This window comes from Pelodiscus sinensis, chromosome 10 (genome assembly GCF_052426305.1).
Source record: "Pelodiscus sinensis isolate ZL-2025 chromosome 10, ASM5242630v1, whole genome shotgun sequence".
Taxonomy (NCBI): Eukaryota; Metazoa; Chordata; order Testudines; family Trionychidae; genus Pelodiscus; species Pelodiscus sinensis.
Genome location: NC_143061.1, coordinates 55,439,421 through 55,465,303, shown reverse-complemented (window position 1 = coordinate 55,465,303; position 25,883 = coordinate 55,439,421). Strand labels below are relative to the sequence as shown.

Below are 25,883 nucleotides of genomic sequence, written 5' to 3'. Positions count from 1 at the left end.
ATGAACAAAAACTGAATTGGTAGGAAAAGAATGTTGTGTTCAGACTATGGACAAACCCCCCAAGAACCTGGGAAGTTCCCTTACTGGTAGAGACACCTTATCAGTCCATCTTCCATCTAGTCTGGTCTCTGACTGCCTGATACCAGATGCAAAACTCCATAGTGCACTAAGTTGTGCAACAGTAGCACTTAAGTCATTTTCAGCACTGGTTCAGGAAGGCTCAGTGCAGGCAGTGTTTCAGAGTAACAGTTCAATATCCCAGTAGTATCTGGGGCTTTTAAAGACTTACTTTCTGCCCTTGGGTTTGACTTCAAAGTTGAGCTTGGTTTTGTTAATTTTGGATACTAGGGAGCTGAGCTTGGTTTTGTTAATTTTGGATACTAGGGGGCTGAGCATTCTCAGTGGAGAGGCTGTGGGTTCCTCCATGCTTGGCCCAGTTAGCTGACTTTAGGGGTACGGATGTTAGATAGTGATTAATTGATTAGTCGTGTAACTGCATCAAATTTTAGTAGTTACACAACTATTTGATTGTCCCCGGGGGCAGGGTCAGCAGCCAGTGTGCTCCGGCCCCACTCACGGGGAGCCCTCCTGCTGCCCCATGCTGTTCCTTCTCTATCGGAGGCAGCAGCATGGGGTGGCAGGCGGGAGCTGGTCTGTGAGGGGAGCCGATTTAAAAATTGGCTCTCGATGCAGATCAGCTCCCACCTGTTGCCTTGCGCTGCTGCCTTTGATACAGCAGAGGTTTATCGGTTAATCATGTATTCGGCTACATGTTGACATCCCTATTTCAGGGCACATTTCAGAACCTGCTTTAATAATTGCCATTGTAAGGTCTGATGTCTTGCACTTCGGGAGATCTAGAAATGAAGTCTATTTTATGGCCTTGGAAAGTTGGGAGACACCCTCCCTCTTTTCAGTGGTAAAACTTTCAAAGGAGGAATGCAGAAGTGCCTATCGAGTAGTTGATGGAAATTCTGTCGACTACTCAACTAGTAAATTAATCATTATTTAACATCCTTAGTGTACACGGACACATTCCATTATTCTGAATATCATCCTGTGTACTCAAGCCTAAAATTCACTTCAGCGAGGCTTCTTGCACTTACAGTTGGGGTTATACTTAAGCATTTTATTGAATGCTTAATATCTGACGCTGCTTTAGCAGCTGTCGTCTTGTATTGTTAAAGCATTAATTTTTAGCTTTATGCCTTCTGCAAGCTTGGAAGTGCACTCTGTAGTTTTGTAAAATGTCTGCTACTAGAACCATATCAAGTGTCAGAAAAGAAAAAAACAAGCAATATGATACAGTGATGTAATTATAAGGTCCAGTAGCTCGTTACCTTTCAAAGCTAGAAACACCTGTGGCAGGTCAATACAAATGCTTTCAGCATCAATACACTTTTCTAAGCACAAATCCAGGACCACTTCAGGAGATGGGGGGTAGAGGAGGGAAAGATGCTTGAAGGCTCTTTTCTATCTGTCATTGAAAAACTAGGGCTGCGTCTAGACTGGCATGATTTTGCGGAAATACTTTTAACAGAAAAGTTTTTCTGTTAAAAGTATTTCCGCAAAAGTGCGTCTAGATTGGCACGGATGCTTTTGCGCAAAAAGTGTTTTTGTGCAAAAGCATCCGTTGTCAGTCTAGACGCGATTTTGTGCAAGTAAGCCCCGATCGCCATTTTAGCCATCGGGGCTTTTTTGCGTAAAACAGTTCTTCCCTGTCTACACTGGCCGTCTTGCACAAGTATTTTTGCGCAAGAGGGCTTTTTCCCGAGCGGGAGCGTGAAAGTATTTGCGCAAGAAACACTGATTTTGTACATTACAAAGTCAGTGCTCTTGCGCAAATTCAAGCGGCCAGTGTAGACATCTGGCAAGTTTTTGCGCAAAAGCAATTGTTTTTGCGCAAAAGCAATTGCTTTTGCGCAAAATCTTGCCAGTCTAGACGCACCCTAGTTGTGTTGTTGGGAACTTCTTACTTATGGGGTCTGAAGAGTTGGCATTTTCTGTTTTGTTTGTAAGAATTGTGTATTTTCCATTGATGTCAAAGAGAAAAAGTAATGGATTTTGCAAGCTGATGCAAGTGACGAATGAAAGGGAGGCCACCTGACATATTTTGAACCAACAGCAACCTTGATGGCTACTGGTTGTAAGTCAGGGCCTCAGGTGTGACTTCAGAATCTCCGATTTATTTCAGGGGTAGTTTTCTGCTCTGTGTTATACTGGAGGTCAGAGTAGGTGGAATTGATGAAACCACTCTTCTGTGGAATTGCTCTCCAGACTTTAAGTTGTCACTTAAAAAATTGGTTTGAGCCTGTATAATCTGAGCTCTGGTATTTTGAGGAGCTGGGTGTAGGGGAGTCTGCAGCTTAGAGTGTAAGGTAGGAGGATGGATGTGGATTGCGGGTGATTAATAATGAGAAGTGAGGGAGTGGGGCAGAGCTTGGCTATAGCAGATGTTTGCCTGGGCATGTGTTAATAAAGCTGGAGGAGCAGTGACTTGAGGCTTTGATATGGGGAGAAAACTGATGTACTAGTAAGCTCTCTAGTAATGCTTGTAAGTTGGTTTCTCTCTTCACTTCAAAGCCTCAAGGGGGTGCGCTAGGGCTGGAGTTCTCGCTATTTTCTTTTTGAGGCTCTCCCAATATGCTAGAAAAACTCGGTGGGGCCCTCTTATGCCACAATAACTGTGGGGTTTTTAAAACTTAAACAACAAATAGTCTGGTAGCACCTTAAAGACTAACAAAATATGTAGATGGTATCATGAGCTTTCATGGGCACAACCCACTTCTTCAGATGACAGGAGTTTTAGAAGTCCAGATCCAAGAATAAATAGGAGAAGGGGGAAGAGGGGAGAAAAGGAGGGGAGGGGGGAAAAAAGAGAGAGACAGTGAGTAGATGGTTCAAATAGTTACAAGAGACTGATAAGAACAATTAGCACCTCCATTGTTTAGTTGGTTAAGTCATTAGGATGTGGAAGATAGTGTGCAAGCCAACCTGTTCAGACTATTTGCATAAGAATTAAACTTGTGAATGAAGTTAAGTTCCAGCCCTTCCCTGTGTATTTGGCTTGTGGAATTGGCCTGAAACAAAAGGATGACTTGGAGATCCATTAATGAATGTCCAGGCAGATTAAAGTGTTCTCCAGCAGGTTTTTGTGTATTGCCTTTTCGGATATCTGATTTGTGTCCATTAATTCTTTCCCATGGAGACTGTCCAGTTTGGCCAGTATACATTGCAGTGGGGCATTGCTGGCATAGATAACATTAGTGGATATACAGTTAAATGAGCCTCCATTTTGGTGGCTGATGTGGTTGGGTCAGGTGATGAAATTGCTAGTGTAGAGTTGGCACCCGGGCTGATTGCAGGGGTGGGTTCCTGGATGATTATGATGAAGGTGTGCTGTGTGGTTACTGGAAAGAATTTGTTTGATGGTAGGGGGTTGTCTGTAGGCCAGAACTGGCCTTTCCCCCAAGGCCTGTGAGAGTGAGGACAGGTTGTAGATTATTGATAATGCATTGGAAGGGTTTAGGTTGTAGACTGTAGGTGATGACAAGTGGAATTCTGTTTTCTCTTTTAGGCCTGTCTTGAAGTAGTTCATGTGTGGGTACTCTTCTGACTCTGTCAATCTGTTTTTTCACTTCTCTGGGTGGGTATTTCAGTTTTAAGGATGCTCTAGAATCAGTGGTCCCCAATGTTTTGGGGCTGCCGGGTGCCTGGGGGCGGGGCCGCTCACGCGCTTTGCGTACAGGGGCGGGGCCGCTCACAGGCCACGTGACTGGGGGCGGGGCCAAGCATGCGCCGCACGCCCGAGGTCGGCACCAGCATGTGCTGCGATCCCGGGCAGGGGCTGCCCAGGTTCGTCGGGGTTGGGGCTGGGGCTGGCGCAGGCATGCGCGGCGCCCCTGGGGCCGGTGCCAGGACCGGCAAGGGCACGCGCGGCGCCCCCAGGGGCGGGGGTCAGGATCGGCACCGGCACGCGCGGTGTACCTGCGAGTGGGGGTCAGGGTCGGCACTGGCACGCGCGGTGCACCCGGGGCTCAGGGTCGGCACCGGCACGCGCGGTGCACCCGGGGGTCAGGGTCGGCACCGGCACGCGCGGTGCACCCGGGGGTCAGGGTCGGCACCGGCACGCGCGGTGCACCCGGGGGTCAGGGTTGGCACTGGCACGCGCGGCGCACCCGGGGCCGGGGCTGGCCATGCACCCGGGGCTGGCACCTGCCGCACGCCCGGGGATGGGGCCAGCCCAGATTGCTCCGCGGGTGCACGTAAAGGGCCCGGCGGGCGCCATGGCGCCCGTGGGCACATGGTTGGGGACCACGGCTCTAGATAGATCCTGTAGGTGTTTGTCTCTGTGGGATTGGAGCAAATTCGGTTGTATTTTAGGGCTTGGCTGTATACAGTAGATTGAGAAATGTGTCTGGGATGGAAGCTAGAGGCATGAAGGTAAGTGTAGCGGTCGGTAGGCTTTCAGTATATGGAAATTTTCCCATCATTTAATTGTTCTGTAGTGTCAAGGAAGTGGATCTCTCGTGTGGCCTGATCCCATCTGAGGTTGATGGCGGGGTGGAAGTTGTTGAAATCCCTGTGAAATTCTTCAAGGGTCTCTTTCCTGTGGGTCCATAAGATGAAGATGTCATTTGTGTAGCGTAAGTAGGGTAAGAGTGTTAGGGGGCAAGAGCTGAGGAGATGTTGTTCAAGGTCAGCCATAAAGACTTTGGCATATTGTGGATTTTTGGTTTTTTGGTTTTGTTTTGCATATAACAAGAAGCAAACAGGGCAAATGCTTGGGGGCCCCATGAAGATGCATTGCTCAAGCTTTGGCCCTGGGCTTCAGCCCCATGCAATGAGGCTTTCTGTCCTGATCCCCAGTGTGTGTAATGCTGGCCCTGCTTGGCACTCCCCTGTAATTGGGTTGAGACCCTCAAGGGTCTTGGGCCTTGGTTGAAAACCAGCTGTCTATGGGAGACCTCACGGAGCAGGATGAGAAGGGATTGCTTACACTGGGGTTGGCTTGAGAAGGCAAACACTCTTACATTTATAGCAAACCAAAGCAATATTTTTTTAAAACCACAGTGCACTTCTACTTGCAATATATAATATCAATACACGCAGAAGCTCTTAGTGCTGCCGTCGTTGCATTTCCTGTAAGGATCAGAAATGCAAGAACCTGATTTCCAATTAAATGCATGTGCTTAGCGATGATGTTTTGCTGGGGCACTCAAACCAGCAAGTAAGGCACCATTGAGCATTTTCCCTCTTTTATTTGAAATCCTCAACCTCAAGAAGTGGCAAAAAGGCTGATTCTAGACCAGGCACATGGTAAAGGCAAGCAAACGAATGGTTTTGGAGCTGCAGTAATAAGCCCAGTACTCTCTTCATCAGGCTGTCGAAACAATGAAAATAGGCCCACAGCCATAGGCAGCCTAGAATTCAGATTTGTTGGAAGATTATGTGAGTCTCAAAAGCTTGCTTACTTTGACCCCTTCCTTGCTGACTGTCAGGATGCTGGGATGAATTCATTTGATGGACCATTACTTCCGAAGAGGTATAAACATTGCAGTACAGTGAATGTTAAAATTACCTAATACCTATGTTGAGAAAAGGAGTGGCACTGGACTTGGCATGGGGTGGGTAATCTCTCTGAATTGGTCCAAAGGTTACACTTACAAGGTTTTAATTTATCTTCACAATGGCATAAAACACTTGTGGCTAATTATTGTCTGCCTTTTTGCTCTACGTACATGCTCTAGAAGAGTTACCTGGCGTGGCTCAGGTCCTTAACCCAAATGAGTTTTGTTTTTCTTCATTTAAATAATTAATTATAGCCATTCCGGTCCCCATCTCTGGCCCCTTGCAGCCCCTGCTTGTGGTTATTCTACACTTTAACTGTCCTTCCAACCAGACACCCCCCGTTCCATTTTATGAGAAACAGTCACATTCCCTGCACACCCTGTTGTCCTGGCACAACCAGACCCTGGCCTTGCTTTAAGTTATGATCAGAGGACGCTGCAGACTGAATGTGGAGGTTCTAGCTCTTACCGTTTAGGAGGAGTTGAACAAACAGACTCACTGACAGGTGCATGTTTCTAAAATATACTATAAGATTCAGAGCTGAAGGGCTAGAGTCATCATCATCACTATCATCTGTCTCACTGAGTTTTAGACTAAAAGCTTCAAGCAACTGCACCCTAGGTAGGGCAAATGAGACCACCTAACTCCCCCACCCCCCATTCCTAGTGCCTCTCCCAGCATTCAGTGGGGGAGCTCTCTGCTGTGAAGGGGACTGTGTGCTCCTCCGGCCGAGGGCAAGGAGAGCTGGAGCTGGAGTACTGGTTACAGCAGAGCATGCGCAGGACTCGCGTCGTGCTGGCGCAGGTGCCGATGTTTGAGGAAGGATGAGACAGGAAAATCAGGAAATCAGAGCTTCCAGAGGAATCCGTTGTTAGTGGGAATAGGAATAGCTTGGTTATTGGGGATTCAAAACGGGTGCCTTTGCATTGTCCTCCCTGGGTGCCGGGAGGAGAGAGCCGCAAGAGGGCTGGGATTTACAGAAGGCGCTAGTGGAGGCCCTGCGACCTTCCTTCCCAAGGGGTCCAAGCTAGTTATTTGCTTGGCAAGGGAGAAAGGGGGCAGCAGCCAGCTCCTCCCCCCGACACACTCACTCTCCAGGGGCCGGCGGTCTGTACTGGCACCTGTCACAAAGGCCCGTAGGCACATGTTTCTTGGCAACCGGGGGTATCTCCTTTCTCTGGCTCCCTAATGGATACCTCCCTCTTTCCATGTCCGCCCTTTGATGTTTTCTGTCCGTTTTTTTCCTTCCCCTGTGAGTTGATTGGACCCTTTGTTCCTCAGAGTGGTGACGGGCCAGCCTTCTTCAGTGCAGCTTTAATGAGTTGGGAGGGGGTTGATGCTGCCATTGTATTGCTCAGGTGGGTGGGAGCCTGGTGAATGTTTGCTCCTGGCTGCTTTCCCCATCTCACTGTCTGCTTTGCACCTGGAGTCAGCAGGGGGGCGGGCAGCCTGCTGTCTGCTTCCTATAAGATCAGAATCCAGCATTAAATAAACAAACCTTACGCAGCAGCAGCCAACAGTCCTGGGGCCAAGACTCTGAATCTAGGATTGTTCTGTCCAAATCAGGACTTCTGTCAGGTACGTGTAGCTGTCAGGCAAGGCACTTAGCCCCCTTGATTATATCATACAAGGTAAGTGGAGGCAGAGGTGGATGTTTCCATTTCCTATGATCGTCAAACCTTTTAGCTAATTGTCAGCACACAGCATCCCCTCTTCACACTCTCCTGACAGGAGCCTGGGTGAGAGCTCAGGTGTTCTCCAGGTTCAGTGTCTAAATTTGAGTAACTTCTCTGTAATTGCAGTGTTGTTCAAAAGTCACCAGTCTGGCTTACTGAAATAACCACATTTAAAAGAGTTAAAAACATAAAGTAATAGGTTTGTGGTTCTTTTTATTTGGTGTCTGCTTTTTGAGTCGTTAGGATGCAGTGGTGTCACATGTCAAAGCTTTCTTCACAGCCCCAAGGGCTAGAAAGTTAATTTTCCTTGGCGTGAAGGCTGAAATGGGCACATATTAACTTGACTCCTAGAGCTGGGGCTTTAAGGAAAGCAATAATGATCACGAGACTCCTGACCAAGCCATGCGAGTGGGTAACAATGCTTGCTCCAGGAAAGCATGGATGGCGTCTCTTTGGTGCTGCTAGTTGAAATGATAGCGTGGTTGAACAAAGCAATGACTGTAAATGGAAATCAGGACTGCTTATTTTCATGACTTAGAGACACAGGAAGGAATGGGTTTAAAATCACTGGGATCAGCAGTATTAGGAGGTTTGTTTTTGTCTTGTTGACAGTATTATGGGACTGGCAAGGAGCAGTGCAGTCTGTAAGGCTTTGTCTACACTGCAAGTTTTTGTGGCAGAAAATATTAGCATGAGTCGTGACATCATTAGCGCATTTTATGCCGATTCTTTCTGCGCAAGGGAATTTTTCGCAATAAGAAGCAGTGTAGCCACTTCCGTTTTGCGTCAAAAGCCCCTTTTGCGCAAGATCCTTATTCCAAGACCTACTGTGGGGACAGGTTATCCCACATCTGCCTGTTGTGGGGGTTCTTATTCCCTTCATCTGGAGTAGCTTGCTGTTGGCCGCTGTCCAAGACTGCTCAGTAGACTAGATGGACCTTGGTTCTGACCCAGTCAGGTGATTCTTATGTCTCATTATTTCTCTGCCTTAGAGTGAAAAATCTCTCAAAGCCCAGTAAATCCTTACCAGTTGTATAAGCAGACCACTAATACCTACTGAGTGTGTATTTCACGTGCACTATTGCAGCGTTGTATTTACTGGATCTGACTATTGGATCAGCCAAGTCAGTGGTGAGTGAGCAGAAATACAGATTCTTTTTGTAATGGGCTTTATTCTGCTGCTTCGTATGGCTAACATTTGGCCTGTCCTCTGCGTTATTCCTGTGCACTTCTAGCACGGTCTCCATTCAGCTGTGAAGGGACCGCCCTGGCTGATGACTTGTCATGGCATGATCTCTGCTTTGCTTGCTTTCCCAGCTGCCAGAGAGGACGTGACGAGGTGATGGAGGCTTTGCTGGAGAGAATGCAAAGACAAGGGCATGGCAGGTAAGTAGACCACGATTCACAATGCGCTCTCAGATGCATGCTACTTTGACTTGCTCTGTAGTCAGATAAAGCCTTCATTGCTTATAAGAACCTGCTGTGCTAGGAGCTGTACGGGGTGTTCTGTTTGATAAGGTCTTCAGGATTTGGCAGTGTCTCTGACTCCCGTTGGAGCAGGAGCAGGCCCATGGTGAATTGCTTCTCCAAGTAGTCCCTGGTTATAAGTTTTCGTTGTTTTAATAGCTGGTGTTTTTGTACCATTATCTTTCTGCAAAATCTCCTTCTTACAAAAGCTTTCAGAGGGGGGGCCGAGTTAGTCTGTAACAGGAAAAACTTACAAAGCAACAAATAGTCTGGTAGCACCTGAAAGGCTAACAAAACACGTAGATGGGATCATGAGCTCTGTGGCTCTAGTCCAGCCTGCTTCCATTGCTGGTGGAAATACAGCTAGCAGTGCAGGCAGCTACCGGAGGCGGAGCTGGGGTCTCTCCTGGCTCGCACAACTTCAGCAGACCACAGCTAAGTTCCAGGTGCAGTCTCCTTGCAGCCAGGATACAAGCATCATGACTTTAAGGCCAGAAAGGACCATGGTGATCATCTACTCTGACCTCCTGCCCACCCCAGGCCCCGGGACCTCCTACATGTCAGACCCTGGGTTGAGTCAGCAGTGCCGGCAGAAAAGAGCAAGCATCTTTTCTCTTGTCAGTCGAGGAAATAGGACAGGGAAGAAACGGATCCATGTGTCTCAGTGGCAAGCCGCTTTTCTAGGGCCTGGCCCAGAATTCGACCAAACTCTTATCTTTTTGCCAAGTCATTGATTTCAGAACTTGGATATGAAATTCTGCTATTCTGACCGCTGCCTGGGAAAAGTTCTTAAGAACCATCATTACTGCCTAAGGTTCGGTCAACTCCCAGACAGGGTGAACTTCAAACCGAACTGCAAGGCTGGGACTCCTTTAAGAACGATTGGCCCTCCCCCCAGAAAAGCTGTCAGATTTTGCAGTGTATGGGCACTCCAGGGAGACAGAGGAATTTCATTCCATTAATCTATTGATTTCCATTTCTTTTCAGGCCTCCCTATTTGACAAGCAAATTAAAAGTGTAAAGATCAGTATGGCGCTTCCTTCTCTCTTGGGCTCCATCTTCCAAGTTTTAATATTGTCCCAAGCTTAGCAGCTTGTGAGATTTCAGAGAACTTAGTCAATTTGGCTTCCGTGATTACTGCACCAAAGTAGAAATTTCAGCATCTCTGGGGAATAAACTCTTGCCAGAGGATTGGAGATGTTTTATTCTTCATTACGGTGTGTTATCCACCCTGCTTCAGTTAGGGGTTTGTCAGCATTTGTGACAAACCTCTGTTTTCAAGAGCTGATAAGCTGTCCTGTAAGATTTCTCTGGTGATTGGAACTTGGTACAAAAACGTTCTGCTTGGGAGTTGTGAGGGGGTTGTCGGGGTCCGGCTTGGAGCTGTGGGATATTGTCAGGCCTGCTGTCAGGCGGGGGGTTGCACACAAAGGGGGCAGTTGCCCCAGGACTTGGTGATTCAAAGGAGCCAGAGGCTCCTGTCTGCCATGCGGGGGAGGGAGGAGGGCTGTCTGCCCCTGGCCCTGCTACTTCTGCCTGATGACATGCCCCTTCCCGAAGTGCTGAGCACCCCTCTCCCCGCACACACACCTTGCACAGGGGCTCGCAGAGGCTGTCAGCTCCCCTGGGCGCTGTGCCCCTTAACTCTCAACCCTGGAGTGTGTGTCAGTGACAAGTAGCCAGTCCCTACCAGTGCTTTGCTATCAGCATGTGGAGACTCACACCCAGCTAAATGACATGAATGTGATCTAAGCCACTCATGACTCATACACAGAGGGGCACCACCCAGTCACCCCCGCCCCTAGTCTTACACCCCAGAAATATACCATCTTGCACTATTCAAGACTTCCTTGGATGGTGTCAGCTCATTCATTAGTTCACTCCTAAAAAGGGTAGTACGAGTGCAACAGCCATCGTTAACCTTCACTGAGATTCCATTACCTGAGCACTTCAGCCAAAACCCACACTGTTTTCCATATAATATAAAAGATTCCTTAATGGCAGAACACTAAAGTGATTATAAGTAGCAGGCATGGAGATCGAAGTTGGTTACCTATGACATAGAAGTAAAAGTGCAGTCTACATTTTACAAACGAAGCGAGATTTGAATCGAGCAGTTTCTCCCCACTAGCTGCTCTAGGTGGTGTACAGCTGTTAATACACAGTCTGGATTCCCTCCCCAGCCTGGGACCAGACTCTCCAGTTCAGCATCTTTGTCTTCCAGACAATCTTCCAGGTGTTAGACGGGGGAGGAGAGAGGCCAAGTGCTGAGGTCAGGTCCCTGCTTTTGTACTTCCTTCCAGCTGCTAGAAAGATCCTTTCAGTGATATGGAGGTTAGACATTCAATCAACTGTGTATTAGCCAAGTGTCAAAACAGAGAGAGTAAAATTTATTGCTGCTGCGTATACTCCTGTGTGTAAAGAAATGCCCCTGCAATTAAACAGAGAGGTTTTGCCCCTGTTTTAAATTGTACAGGCCATTTGTCCTGGCTGAGATTTTCAAAAGTGCCCAGCATTGGCCTAGCTCTGCTCCCACTGGAGTCAGTAGGAAAACTCTCATTGAAGTCAATGGATCAAAGTGTCTCTGCTGGGCACGTTTGAAAATTCCACCCTGTGGCTAGGGTCTTGGCCAGAAGAAATGGAGAGAAATAAATAAGTCATTTTGCATAGAAGTGCAAAGTACCACATGTGCATTTATTATAGGGTGCTGAGCTAGTGCAAATCTGTGTCCCCACTGACTGTAGCTGGTCCCAAGCAGAGATAGAGGGAGCTGGGTCGGTTGCTACACTGTTAATAGTTCTCTGCATCTGGCTTTCCTTGGTCAGGCGAAGGTGAGGCTTTTCCATGTTTCAGTAATTACTGTGCCCATCATCATGCATGCGGGGGTTTGTCTGCGCGGAGGGAAGAAGTACTCTTGTTGCGCTGGGGTCGGAGCTCTGCTGTCTGCTCTGCGGTTTTAGCGTGCTGTCTTCTGCCCCCAGAGGGTTCCTGACGTCCTGCGAGGCAGAGCTGCAGGAGCTGATGAAGCAGATTGATATCATGGTGTCTCACAAGAGATCTGAATGGGAAGGGCAGACTCAGGCCCTGGAGACCTGCTTGGAGAGCCGAGAGCGGGAGCTTTCCTCTGTCACGGCCCAGCTGGATGAGAAGCACAAGGAGGTACGGCTTGCTCTAGTTAAGAGTCAGTGATATTCCTGTGCACACTCTCCTTCAGTATGAACCTCCCCGCTGGCTCCGTGTATTCTGTAGTGTTCATGTCTGGCCACACACGTGTCCACGTCAGTCACTGTGTTGTCAGAAGCATCCTGGTTCTTGGTGGTGTTGTATTGCTTGATGCTCAGAGAAAACGCCAATGAGAAAACGTAAATGTACCACGTCAAGTCTGCTAACCCTGGCTCGGGGAGCCGAACCTGCGTCGCCACTGCCGACTCAAAGGGCCGAGTGTCCGACTCCCAGTGGAAATGATAGTGCAGTGTCTCCGGGGATCTGTTTGAGGCGTTGGTGGGGCGGGGTTCCAAAGCCCTGTGCAACAGATTCCTGCCTCGGGACGGCTAGAGCAAGTAGAAAAGCGGCTGTGGCTTGTGTTTATCTGGTGTTTTCAAGGACCATTGTCGCACCGTGGCTGCCCTTTGCTGTACAGTAGCGCCTCGCTTAACATTGTGGCTGAGTTCTTGAAAAGTGCAAAACCGATGTTACGCGAATCCAATTAATGTAAATGGGGAGGAAGGGGCAGGCTTCAGGGAAATCCTTGTGGCCCTACAAATGATGGTATATTCACCAACAGTTTGTTTTAAACATTTTCTAATAAAAAGATTGTCCGGGGGCCTTCTCATGAGCTCCCTGTGCATCTCCTAAAGCAGCCATGCTGCTGTCGGGCGGGATACTTCCCAGGGAATGCCTTGCTGCTAACTGATGAACCAGCACTCGGCTGAGCCCTCAGAGGCGAACGTGGTGCTGGTAACATAGCCTGCTCTCCAAGGCAGCTCGAGGGAGGAGACGCAAGAGACAGGGCAGGGCCTGCAAACGCTTCCCTGTGGATCCGGTTGGAGCACACCTCCCTCCTCCGCATGGCACATGCATGGCTGCACAGGGGCCGACTTTGCATAGTGCAGGGGGTGCTCCACCCTGGCTCTGCCCCCAATACCTCCTCCCCTCCGGTCCTGACTGCCACCGAACAGCTGATTGCTGCCCTGGGAGGCACAGGGAGAGAGAGACTGCATGCTTCTTGCCTGCAGCAATCAGCTGTTAGTCGGCATTCAAGAGGCATGTGGGGAGGGAGGGGGCTGCGTGCTGTGTCCTCACTCTTCCCCACTCCCCCCAGTGCCTCCTGCATGCCGACAAACAGCTGGTTGCTGTGGGTAGGAGGTGCGGGGAAAGAGGCGGGACCTGTACTTACCTGTGGGGCTTGCTGGCGGGTGATAAATGGTGAGTGGCGGTGCAGGGGGGGGGGGGAACTAATATGGGGAGCTGCTGGTTCCAAGCCCTCGCTTACTAGCAGGTGGCAAACAATGTTATGAGCAAGCACTGTGCCACTTTAAATGCACACGTTCTCTGACCGATCGGGGTGAAAGGACGACACAGTGTCAACCAGGACAGCGTTAAGTGAGGAGCTGCCTCCCGTAATGCAGTCCTTTGCACGCTGCCTTCTCTGCACTCTGCCCTCCCCCTGAATAGCAGGTTAGCTGCTCTGCAGGGATGTGGGGAAGGCCCAAGTTTTAACACCTTGAGGCTAGAATTTGCACCTTCATCACAAAACGGGTTGATGACTGAGTCTATAAATTGTTTTGGGTGCCTTTGTCACCCTGGAACTGCAGGTCTTTCTACGGGCCCTAAACTTCATGTACGTATGTACATGACTACTAGTAGGGCTGGTGTGCAATGTAGGTTAACGAGACCACGGACAGGAGATGAGAGATGCAGGCACCTTATATTGGTGATGTGCCGGGGATTTATTTATAATACCCTACCCTCTTCTGCAGATATTGGTTATGATTGGCAGGGTAAGTATTTGGATTAGCATGTCCAGAAAGCATTTATTTGGTATTAGGCCACCAGTATTCCCATTTCTTTTTTGGGTTATGATCCCGTTTTTACTAGTTAGATTTCATTTAAAACTTTTGAGGGATTCCCTGTCACCAGAGACACACTCTGATTAAACTGTGTTTCTGCCCCCAGGATTACAGTTCAGACATCCCTGGATAGTTTTTACATCACCTGTTCCCTTTCTATACATGTATTATGTTAGATGTATAAAAATGTTTATTGTACATTACCCAAATATTTGTTTTGCTGCTTCGCAGACATACAGTTAGACAGGTCTTTGCTCCAGAAGGGGAAAGGATCTGAGGGTATGTCTACACCACCACCCTAGTTCGAACTAGGGTGGTTAATGTAGTCAATCGAAGTTGCAAATGAAGCCCGGGATTTGAATTTCCTGGGCTTCATTTGCATCTTGCCGGATGCCGCCATTTTTAAATCCCCGGTAGTTCGGACTCCATGCCCACGGCTACACGCGGCACGGAGTAGGTAGTTCGAATTAGGCTTTCTAATGAGGAGTAAAGGTAGTTTGAATTAGAAAGCCTAATTCGAACTACCTATCCCGTGCCGCCTGTAGCCGCGGGCATGGAGTCCGAACTACCGGGGATTTAAAAATGGCGGCATCCGGCAAGATGCAAATGAAGCCCGGGATATTTAAATCCCGGGCTTCATTTGCAACTTCAGTTGACTACATTAACCACCCTAGTTCGAACTAGGGTGGTAGTGTAGACATACCCTGAGAAAAAAGGAAAATGAGTTTAAAGGCTTTTATATTGCGTAATGTAAGAATAGTCTCCTATTTTGAAACCCCATTTTCTTTGATACCCTCCCACCCTGGCATCTAGAATTTGGAGAATTTCTTCTCACTCCCTACTGACGAATCAGCAGGTGCCTGTCTTTGTTGCTGACAGATAAGCTGAAATGTTAACCCACGTTTCTGCTCCTGCCTCAAAAAGTCACCTTTTGGCATAAACCGGGTTCAGCAATTTTCAGTCCCAAAGATGCAAATGTCAGAAAACTGGCTAAAAACCGGGGACTGAAATGAAGCAGTTCTGCAGATGTAGGCCTTGATCTTGCAAAGAGTTAAGCACACAACTCGTGCCTGGTGACTAACCCCATTGAAACCAGTAGAACACTAACACCTCTTGGACCAGGATCTTCGCTGTAACAATTGCTACCACTTATACTGTCCTGTGCATTTATATAGATAATGGAAACCTTACATTGAAACTGAGAGATCCTTCAATTTCCACATTTACTGATGTGGCTCTGCTGGAGCCCGCTGCTTCTGTGCTGAGAGTCACTGTGCTTTAACTCTTCCTTTAGGTCGGTCGGCTGCGCCAGCAGCTACAGCACATGGAGCAAGTGCAGCAAGGCATGGCTGTAGAGTATGAACAGCAGCTGAAGAAGTTTCAAGAAGAGGTGGGTTTGGTGCTGAAACAGTTCTGTTTGGAAGTGTCCGAATAGCACCCTTCCGGTGGCTTTTCAGAGGCGAGTGGGAAGTCGGTTGTTCTCACTCCTTTTACCAAGGGTGGGTGTCCACATTCTAGAGACCAGACGCCTGGCTGATATTCTTGTTGCTAGCCCAGGGGACTTTCTAGCTGTTAAACCAGCATACAGGCAGGGCTGAAGCTTGGCAGAGTGCGGGGCAGGAGCAGGTGTGGTCTTGTACTGGTTCTGCCTGTGTTCTTGTTCTTGGAAGGTGGCTTCATTCTCCTAGGCATGCTCATTTCCCTACCTTTACTTGACAAAGACTTTTAAAAGAGGACGTCCTGCCCACTGTACAGCAAACAGATGCTGGGATATCTGCAGGTGGGCTGACAGCATTTCATGCAAATGCCTTAGTGATTACATCTGTTTCCACTTGCTTGTCAGTAATGTGGAGTTAAATGCCAGGAGAGGGTAGCAGTGCATTGACCTCTTATCTCTGGAGGACTGAGCTCAATTCCTGCTCACCAGAGTTCATAAATATAATTAATTTGGTAGTCTCAGTTTAGTGTGTGGAAGACATCTATCCTCATCTAAAACCCCTTACATCTCAGCATGATGAACTGTCTTTGTTCCGGAGGTGTCCCCACCGGGATCGGAGAGATGCTGGCAGGCCAGCCTGAAGTGCATTAGCAGATCTGTCTGAAGGCTCAGAATTGGACTCCCATCCACGCCATGGATCGAGTCTGAGATGCATTACTATTGAAATCCAAAAGGGCCGATGCGGTGGGGGTTGGAACAGGAGATTGAGGGGCCCTGGGGTCTAATCCCTGGACTGCTTGCTGTGTCCAGAGGAAACCCTCCCAACCTGCCCCTGCCCCATGTGAGAGTTGGATCCTTGAGAGCCTGTAAATCACAGGGACGTTTCAAGGCGAAATCAATATTTGCGAAGTTCTCTGGCTCCCACTCAGCAAAGCACGTAAGTATGAGCTTAATGTGAAATGTGCATGGAAGGGCGTCCCTGCTCAGCAAAGCGTATGGTTGAGCACTTTGCTGATGCAGGAGCACCCCTCTGAAAGGAAGCCTGATTTGGGGGGTCACGCGCCAGCCTGGGAATCCTGAGATTTACGTTCCCTTCCTGGCTCTGCTCATATGCTTCTATTCCAACCAGAGGCAAGTCCTGGTCCCAGACTGCATTTTATCCATCCGGGGAATGGAGAAAATGGTTCCCCAGCTCCGAGGGTGCCGGGAGTTTTATTTCATCAGTGATTGTAAAGAAATGACACTGCCAGGTGGCAAATGCTGTTTAAGTTCAAAAGATTGGAGCCAAGGGGCTGTTTGGATGCAACGTGTTTATTAGTCAAGTTTTACAATGAAAGGAGCCGTAGACATGTAGGTGACAGACTTTCTCATCTTTCTCCCGTCGGCGGGGAAGTTAAGTAACCAATATGATGCAATGAGTGGCTTTCCTATCGCCCTGGCTGGGATTTCATGACCCTCTTTCTCCCATATCCTTGATGAGTGGAAGCCCTTGAGTTCCGGGTCAGGCCTCACAGCGTTCTGTTTCCCTTTGGGTGCTGCCACTCCATGTTTGTGTAATCGATATCTGCTCCGCCTGGTGCTCTGTCTCCCGCCAGAGCTGGCTGGCCCACACACAGAAATCTGAGCATGCGACAGCCTTGGCTGACAGCCGCGGGTTGAGTATTGCAGCCTAAGTCCATAGGATCCAGGTTCAGCCCCTGCTGCCAATGATGCACCTGGGGCACACCACCCTGCCAGTCCCACATAATGTGATATTTTCTGGTGATTTATGTTTGTTATACAGCTAGAAATCCAGCCGGGTTTGGGGGAGTGTCTCTGTAAGCTGACTTGATGTCCCTTCCTTCAGAATGCGTCATTAATGTAATGCGCTGGGACCTCAAATTGTCAAAATTGCACTGCCTTCCTTGCAGCTAGGCAAGCTGAAAAGAAGCTATGAGAAGCTGCAGAAGAAGCAGCTGAAAGAAGCTAGAGAGGGTGCCAAGAGCCACGGTGACGACCGCTCGGAAGTGAGCAGACTGACGAAGAAGATAGAGGTGTGTGGACAAAGCAGCATGGCCAGGGTTCATAGAAACCGAACTGTTTCAGACTGACTAGCATTGTGAGTGTTTACTAAGCAAGTGGACTGTGAGTGCAAGTACTCAGTCCTCTGTCCTGCAGTCACTGTCCTGGTGCTCTTGCGGGGCAAACGCCCTTTCTGCATTGCTTTTGTCTACGATGCTCCCTGAATTGATTGGGACCTGACCCAGGGGAGCTCATGAACACGGTGTCCACCAAGATTTTATAAAAGATGGGGACAGGCGATCCCTGGGGGTGGGGGTGGGGGTGGAGAGTAGGGGCGAACAGTTTGGAAATGTAAAAAGAAACATCTGATTATTGGCGCACATGTTTGTATCGCGCCTTAAGTACATGGTCCTGCTGTGGTGGGACCTCTAGGCGCTATTGTAATACAGCTAATATTGCTGGAACATGGGTTAGATTACATGGGGGGGGGGCTTTAAGGACAAGGCAGTAGGTAAAGGTAGAACACTCAAGTGCGGTGGTGACGCTGCCGCCGGTTGGCAGGGAATTCTCAGTGGGAATGTTACACTCTTGGCCAAGTCCAGCTTGTCTTGAACCTTATTGCTAGGATGAGACGAGCTGCGTTCTCTCATCTTCGATCACACCACTCACAAGTTGGTGACCAATCTCCCCATCTCCTCTCTGGGTTCAGAATTCTGGTACCTCAGACCTGCAAGCTTGGGGAGGTCACTGGCAGCCTTTTCTTGTAAAGTTGCAGGGAAGAGGAATTGTTGCTGCTCCTACAGCCGATCTGGCCAGCAGGTCCTGAATCGGCTCTCAGCATCTGCCGTGGCAGGAATTGACCCTGCGGTTTTACCTGGAGGGAGCAATGCAGCAGCATAGCGGGAGGGGCTGTGTCCTGCTGAGAGAGTGCATTCCGCCCGTGGCTGGTTAGCGCTGCCCTGCTGCGGTGGAAGGCCCAGGAGGGTCTGGTGGGGGAATGGTAGTGAGAGCTGGGAGGGAATGATTGTCATGCCGAGTGGCGGTACACTCCAGGCCAGCCCACCTGTCTTTGCAGGAGTTCCGCCAGAAATCTCTCGACTGGGAGAAGCAGCGCCTGCTTTACCAGCAGCAGGTGGCCTCGCTGGAGGCGCAGAGGAAGGCTTTGGCCGAGCAGTCCGAGCTCACTCAGGTACAGTCGGCGCGGGCTGAGCGTTGTTGGCTTGCAGTGCCGAGCTGCTAAAGCCATTCGGATCACCTCTGAAATGGCTTCGTCGGTCCTGACGGAATGAACCTGTCTACACCACGTGCAGCGGAAGATGTGGAGGCTGGCTACGTCTCCCCCATGGTTCCTGTACACTCCGGCCCATGGGGAAGAGGGTAAAAAGTTGGTTTCTGGGGGCAGGAAGAATCACAGGGGGTGTTACAGGGCATGGCACTTCAATAACTTTAGTGACCTGTCATGTTCAAAGGCCTAGTACTGCCAAGTCTCAGCTGCGTAGCTGCTGCTATACAAGAGCCGCTCTTTGAAAATAGCCTCCTCGTACAAAAGGCACTTGCCACATGATGGCGAGTTTCCAGCTCTGGTTTTGAGGCTCTTTAGAGGAAGAGAATGGTGCTGGTGTCCCTGACGAGTTAATCCAGTCCCGGAGCTCGTGCTGCTGCAGCGCTCTGGTGAGCGGGCCCTCGCCCCGCTGTGAAGACGCTCACACTGACAGAGTCAGAGCTGGTGAGCAGCTCTCGCTGGGAGCTCTGCACTTCACGCCCCGAATCGCTGCTGAGTGGAAGCTCTTGCAAGGAGGAATTTTGCCCTTTGCGTTGACAGGATTGGAGCTGGTCCAGATGGCACTTTGTGGGGGGGCGGGGGGCGAGACTAGCACACCACAGATGCAGAAGGGCTCATGGCTGCTGGTTTGTCCTTGCAGCGTCGGCCAGTGTGTTAGAGCACAGGGCAGCAGCCAGACGAGATGTTTCGGTGGAGATTTCCAAAGCAGTCTCGGGGAGTTAGGTGCAGCATTAACGGGGATGGAAGACAGGTGCCTACACTTTCACCGCTGCTTTGGAAATCTGTCCCCGAGAAAATTAACCCTGTTGCAAGCACATCCTCCTGCGCTTTGTGTTTGTTTCTCTGGCACGGGGAGGGTGAGATCGTCAGGACCCGTGCACACCTGTGCCCCACCTCACCCATCAGTCAGGAGCCATTCTTCCAGCTAAGGGCTAGTGTGTAGCTTACTCTTGAGTAGCCCTTGGCTCTCTTGCCCAGGGACCCGTGCCTTTCTCCACCCCTGCCAGCCTAGAAAACTGAAGGCCAACATCTGAAACTGGGTCTCCGGTGAGGAATCACGGGACATTGTGGAGAGAACTTTTCTTTCTGTGTCTTAACTTTTGCTGCCAGGCGTTCCCTTGTTGCAGAATTCATCCATGCATTTAGCCAGTCTGGTGTGTTGGCTTCTTGGGCCACCGTGGGCAGCCACAGGTTTTTGCTTTTGCAGCCATTGCTGCCTGGGATCCAGGTTTGTGTATTGATTGCCAGAGTAATGTAACACTGCACATACCGGGCACTACATAAAACCGGTGCTCAGAAAGTCACTATGTCTAGAGGCATCCGACGGGGCTTATGTGCAGACTGACGTAATTTAACAAACAACAGGGAAGGCATTGTTTGCCTGTGATATGTTTCATATAACTGTTTGATTCCTTTCTCTACATTTAAAACAATAAAACCTTCCCACCTCGAGAGAGTTCACCGCATGAAAGGGAACATGACTGGCTGTTGCCGTCACTCCGGTTTCTAATATCTATTTGATTCTTTTTCCGTCTGTCAGGTGTTGTTCCCTGTCTCCATATGGGATTAACAGATTTGCCTGGCTTTCTAGCTAATATATGGTGTTTCCATTTTGTCCTCTGGATAGCTCTAACACCTGGTTGGTGTATGTGTTTGCGGGCGGTGGGGAGGGGGAATGAGGCCGCTTTACTGTTTGTTTGGATTCGTTGGGCATTGTGGAGCATCTGCTTTCGAGAGTCTGTCATTCGGTGCCCTTGGAACTTCTTTTGGCATCATAAGGATCCCATCAGTTGCTCTCATCTCCCCTCCCCTGCTCCCCCCAAACAAGGCTGCAGCTATGTCAGAGTCCTGAGACAGGGCCTCGTGTTGCTCCCTGCGGAACCAGGCTGCTTTCAGGGAAAATGGCATGGTGCATTGCCAAGGATCAGTGCGGCACCTTCATGAGGCTCTGACTCTGTTTCCCCTCTTTTCACACGTAACTTACCTTTAACACAGCAACAACCTCTGTCAGCAGACTCAGCTCGCCAGTCGGAAGCAGGTGCTGGAATCCATGCAACTGGCCAGCCAATCGGAAATCCAGCATTTAACCAGCAAGCTGGAGCGAGCCAATGATACCATCTGTGCCAGTGAGCTGGAGGCGGAGAGGCTGAACATGAGAGTGGATGACTTGGCTGGAGCCAATCGGAAGATTCTGGAGGATTTCCAAAGAGTCCAAGAGGAGCTGGGGCACTGTAAGAAAACGTTGCAGGTCAGTGAAGGACCCTCTAGGAACTAGAGAAGGCTCCTGAGAGAGGCAGTGAGGGCTGTCGCTGTGTGGGGCTTGGAGCAGTTCAGTGCATTCCCCCACCGCCCGGAGGTGAGAGTCTCACCTGAGCGATACCGGCACCCCGCAGGGTCCCCTCCCCGTCTGTCCATGCTGTCGTGCAGCGCCAGGCTGGCCTTGTGGCATTGGGATCCTGTAAACAAGTCCGCCACGGTGCGCCAGCAACACGGCCGATGGCCTTCTATTCCGTTCTCTTGGGTACGCACCCCGAGCTGGATTCGTCGGCCAGCGGAGTAGGGGGGTTCGGGCCCGCCCCCTCTCCGAACCCCGGCCCAGGGCCCTGAAGGCAGGGACCCATGGTCCCTCCCTAACGGATGGGGGAAGTGCCCCAAAACACACCCGCTCACGGGCTCCACGACCCTGCCCTGGGCCGCTTCTTACTCCACCAGTTCTTAAGGGCTCGCCCCTGCCACGCTATCCGGCCTCACCTCTCCCTTCTTGTTCCTCCCTGCCGCTCCGTTCTCCTCCCCCCCTCTCGCAGTGCCGGCCCCAGGTTTAAATCCCCCGCCGGCTCCGCTCCCCGTGTCCGTCACTTCCTCCGCGACGCCCCAGAGCCGCCCTTCCCCCGTGACCTCATCAGCCCGCGCCTCTCTGGCCCCTCCCTCCTGGGCCTTGTCTATCGGCGCCCTTTGCCTCCTGGCGCTCCCCACGCCGGGTCCTGGCGTGTCTGCGCGGCCCGTCGTGCTGGGGCCGTACGGGCTCCCCGCCACCTGGTGTGTCCATCCGGCGTCCCCCTGAGCCCCCTGAGTGCGGGGCGGGAGCTCCCCGTCACAGATCCCATTTCCCATCCAGCACTGAGGGCTGCTCTTGGCCTCTGAAAACTCAGTTCATTTTCACACCAGCTCTCGTTAGCGCATCCTGCCCATCCCTTGTAACCTGGGCTAGAGAGGCTAAGAGAGATAAGAAAGCCCATGCTTGCTTCGGAGTAACACATCTTTCTGTCCACTGGATCAAACAATTTTCGAATTGGCTGTCAGTGCCTGTCGCAGCTTCCTGGCTGGCTCGCCAGTACTGTCACCTGGGATAGAGGGTGAACGTAGCATCTCTGATCAGATTGGCAAGCCGTACCCTCCTAAATTCCACTCCAGCTCCTTCCCAGGCTGCGCCCTGCGGCAGCCACTGCCAGTTCCTCTCTTGCAGGTGTTGCAGGAGGAGAAGGTGGAGCTGAGAGTCACCCTGCAGTCCCAGGAGGATTTCCTTAAGAGCTCCCAGATGCATCAGGAGCAGTTACAGAAGGAGCTGGCCAGCATAACCGAAGCCTTGCACAGCAAGGAGCTCCTCATCAGGTCCGACCCCGGGCATCTCGCTGGGGGTGCCCATTGCCTCGCTAAATGCCCTCTGTGCCCTGAGGCCCTCTTGGGGCTGTGTGACGGAGTGTTGGTACCTTGCTGGTTGCTATGCTGGGCAGTGGGCTGTGGGTGACCCTCACTGGCTGCTGTCTGCAGCATGGCCCAGCAGGGCAGGGGTTGAGTCATTATGCAAGGGGGCTCCCAGTGCTCTCCCAGGGAGCGGAACAATGGGAAGAGGGGGAGTGGAGCCCTGGCTGGGGGCAGGGCTGGAAGTGAGTTAGTTTGTTTCTGGCTGGGATCATGGAGGAAGCAGCCTAGGCAACGGGCTGGGATGTAGGGGCCCAGGCTCCCCCATCTCAAGGGGGACTGAGGCATCCTAGGCCTGCCCTGGAACCAGATTCCATCTGTGCTGGGCTGTATCCTGGAGAAGCAATAAACTCCCTCTGTTCTACTGGCTGGTGGAGTCTGTCCGTGCCATTACGGGGGTGCAGGAGACAGGAAAACCCCAACATGCCGCCACAGGCTGTGCTTGGTGTCGGCGGCGGGGCGACCCAGGAAGGCCAGGGTGTCCGGGCTCCTTTCATTCACGGCATGCGGGAGATCCCGTTTGCTTTCAGAGCAGTCGGCATCCCGGCAGTGAAGTGCTGTCAGTACAGAAGGGCTCAGCCGTGGCTCCTTTCCAGGCCTCCCGGCGAGCGGCGGGGAGAGACGCCCTCCTCTGGCACTCGAGGCTGGGCCGGGGGTTCCCGGGAGTCAGTGCAGTGTCCCGTTAACTGTGAGGCTGTAGGAGAAAGGCCTCAGCAAGGGGCTCATGACTGTGGCAAAGGCATCCACCCTTCTGCCTCGAGCGGTGGAGAGAGCCTCAAGTACTCAAAGGAGGCCTGGCAGCAAGGCCTTTCCCTGCCGCAGGGATTGAACAGGCCCAGTCCTGCTGGGTTTTTACTGCTGTGGTGGTGGCCTGTCATAGTCTGACCAAATTCAAACATGGGCCTGTCATCAGGGGAAGGGGAGTGACTTGTCCACTATCTGGTAAGCAAATTCTCCCCCCTCCCTTGCTGCCGCTCTCAGAAAGAGGCAGCAGGTGTGGGGGGAGTGAAGGGAGGGCTTCAGAGCAGCAGCGCCAGGCTCCATGCAGCTCTGCTGCTTTGAAATGCCACGTGTAGCTCAGGTTCCAACTCCCAGCTGGCCCCATGCTCCCCGCAGCGTTTCCAAGTGGCAGTGCTGCGTGGAGCCCTGGGTCAGCTGAGGACTCCCCCGCTGCCCCTGGGCTCCCTGTGGCGCTGCTGCTTCGAAACGCCGTGGGGAGGCTGGCGTCAGGCTTCTCGCGCTGTTTCAAAGTGGCTGTGCTGTGTGGGGATTCTGAGTCCCCTGCTGACCCCGGGCTCCCTGCAGCGCTGCCGCTTTGAAACGCTGCGGGGGGCGCAGGGCCAGCGGGGCGCTGCTAGAGTTCCCTGCTGGCCCCGCGCTCCCCGTAGCAGTTTTGCCTTTGAAGTGTAGCAGCAGCCCTGGGCCTCAAAGGCGGAAGCTTATCAGCTAATCGAATAGTTGGTGCAGATTGCAGCGACTATCGGATTAGCCAGTGAATCAAAATTGACCATCCCTACATCAGGGTGAGACGCTTGCACCCGTCAGGATGCCTGCTGAGGCCACACTGGGCATTACAGTTGGGTGGTGCTTGTAGAACTGGGGACAAGATGGGCAAGGGCCTGTCCTCTATCGGACCCCTTCCTGTGGCCAGAGCACAGGGACTGTCCCGGCTGTTCCATTAGCACTCATGGAGGTGAGGGATGCCAAGGGACTAAGGCCTTCTGGGACAGTCCTGTTCCTGTGTGCACAGGTCGCTGGAAGAACACCTGCGGGGGAAGCGGCTGTCTAAGGAGTTCCCGGGGCTGGAGCACACACTCCTGCAGCAGAATGAAAAGGATCTGCAGTCCGAGGTGGCTCGTCTTGAGGGCAGGTAGAGCACAACCTTAAAACCCCGTAGTGCACACACGCTATGGCACGTGTGATGTGTTGTCACCTGTGCGGTAAACCACAGGAGAATCGTCCAAAGCACTGATATTTTAAAAGTCCATACAAAGAAGAGTCCAAAATCTTACCACAGGGCTGGGGTTGTTTTGGTTTTGAAGCACAGCTTTTAGGCTGTAAAAAATACTTTCTTTAACCTGCCTAGGCGTATCATTTCCTTTTAACGGAGAGGGAAATCTTTGTTAAACTAAAGAGCCACATCTCATCCACCCTGTTGGTAGTAAAATCTGTGGAGGGGTTCCTCCGGGGATGGGTCTGTAGAGAAGGTCCCAGGTTTACAAGGGACGTTGGTAACTTCCCGTTGGTACGGGAGAGAGGAGGGGCTATATCGGCTCAAAACGACGGCAGCAGTCTTGGTCTGTGAAAATGCCTTTGGCAGAGAGGCTAGATGTGTGAAGGCTGGTTTCCTGAGACCCCCTGCATTGTGGCTCATGGGGTCTTTTAAAATTGTGATTTGTGTGTGTCTGCCCCAGCCTGGGAGCCGTAAATGCCAGGTACCTACAGCTGAGCGACGAGCTGATGGAGAAGTGCAAAGAACTGCAGGTGATGGAAGAACACCAGTGCCAGGCCCAGGCGGAGATGAAAAAGGTAAGAGCCCTGAGTCTTAGAGGAGGGGAGGTCTAGCCTGCATAGCAGAGCTCCGTGTGCAAGGCTGATGTGACAGTGTTGTGTTGGGATGGGGACGGGTGAGAACTGAGGGTCCCGCAAGGGGAGGAGAGGAGTCTGGTGGCAGCGGGGGGCTGAAGGGAATAAGTGGGGGAAGGGACTCTCTGTAGTAGCAGCCCCGTCCTACTATAGGCAGGACACGGCGCTAGCTTGCCTAGACCCTACACCGGAGGGCTGTATGTTGGTGTGAGGGAGGGTGACCGATGTATTCCCAGCCCACAGGTGGGATGGTAGATTCCTTCCTGAGAGGGGGTGTGCTCAGAGCCACTCTGCCCTGGCACGCCTGCAGACTCACGAACGTAGAGAGGATTGAAAGGCGGTGGTGTCTGGCTGGGCCAGAGGTTTCTCTTACTTCTCGAGAGCTGGGTCTGCACCTGTTCCAGGTCGTCAGTGCAATGAGAGAGTTTGTATCTGTCTAGGGAGCTAGGCACGCAGCCATATGCTAGCCCAGAACACAGCAGCTGACACATCGCCCGAGTGCTCTGCCCTGGGGCTCCCTGGGATACGCAGCCTATTGGCTTAGCCCTCCACGGGATTGGTCTCAGCAGCCCGCGAGATCCCCTCTCTGCAGCTATGGCCTTCCATAGTGGCCCCATCCTGCTGGGACGGCCGGACACCATGCCACTGGGGTTAGGCGGGACAGACTGCACTTTCCTGGGCACCTACAGCCCTCGTTCCCAGCAAGGGATGAAGGATTGGCATCCCACCCCGTTCAGAACTCACTGAAACCTCATTTCTACACTAGCTTCCCGTCGCTAAGCTCCTCACCCTTGACGCGCCGATTGACTTACACGCACTAACAGCGGTGCTACAGGCGGATGGGGAGGAAAAAGCAAGCGCTGGTCCCGTTCTTCCTGTTTTTAAATAGATCCCACAGTGGTGAATGCTGTGTGGTGCCTAGATAGGTATGAGGGTGCTTTAGGAACAGGCCTACAGATACAGCGCTTCGTGGCGAGGTTGGGATCTGTGGACTGACATTCAGAGGGGCTGAGGGCGTTTGGATGGGCTTGTGCTGCGCAGTGGATGCTTGTTGCCCCAAGGGGAGGCTGGGGAAGCAGCCAGCCAGGAAAGGG

At 51.4% G+C, this 25,883-nt stretch overlaps 1 protein-coding gene across 4 annotated transcripts in view; it reads left to right on the top strand.

The window, feature by feature from the left end:
* The window catches only part of CEP63 (centrosomal protein 63), a 35,925-nt gene that overhangs the window by 1,050 nt on the left and 8,992 nt on the right, over nt 1-25,883 (top strand). For 3 of the 4 annotated variants that reach the window (XM_075937238.2, XM_089780943.1, XM_075937237.2), the window contains exons 2-10: nt 8,565-8,633; nt 11,696-11,873; nt 15,078-15,173; nt 17,132-17,254; nt 18,298-18,411; nt 20,516-20,752; nt 21,968-22,113; nt 23,954-24,073; nt 24,618-24,732. In XM_075937238.2, coding sequence (XP_075793353.2) covers nt 8,590-8,633; nt 11,696-11,873; nt 15,078-15,173; nt 17,132-17,254; nt 18,298-18,411; nt 20,516-20,752; nt 21,968-22,113; nt 23,954-24,073; nt 24,618-24,732 — 1,173 coding nt within the window. In that variant the 5' untranslated portion in view covers nt 8,565-8,589. The remainder of the gene's footprint in view (nt 1-8,564; nt 8,634-11,695; nt 11,874-15,077; nt 15,174-17,131; nt 17,255-18,297; nt 18,412-20,515; nt 20,753-21,967; nt 22,114-23,953; nt 24,074-24,617; nt 24,733-25,883) is intronic. The other variant, XM_075937239.2, reaches the window with a different exon arrangement.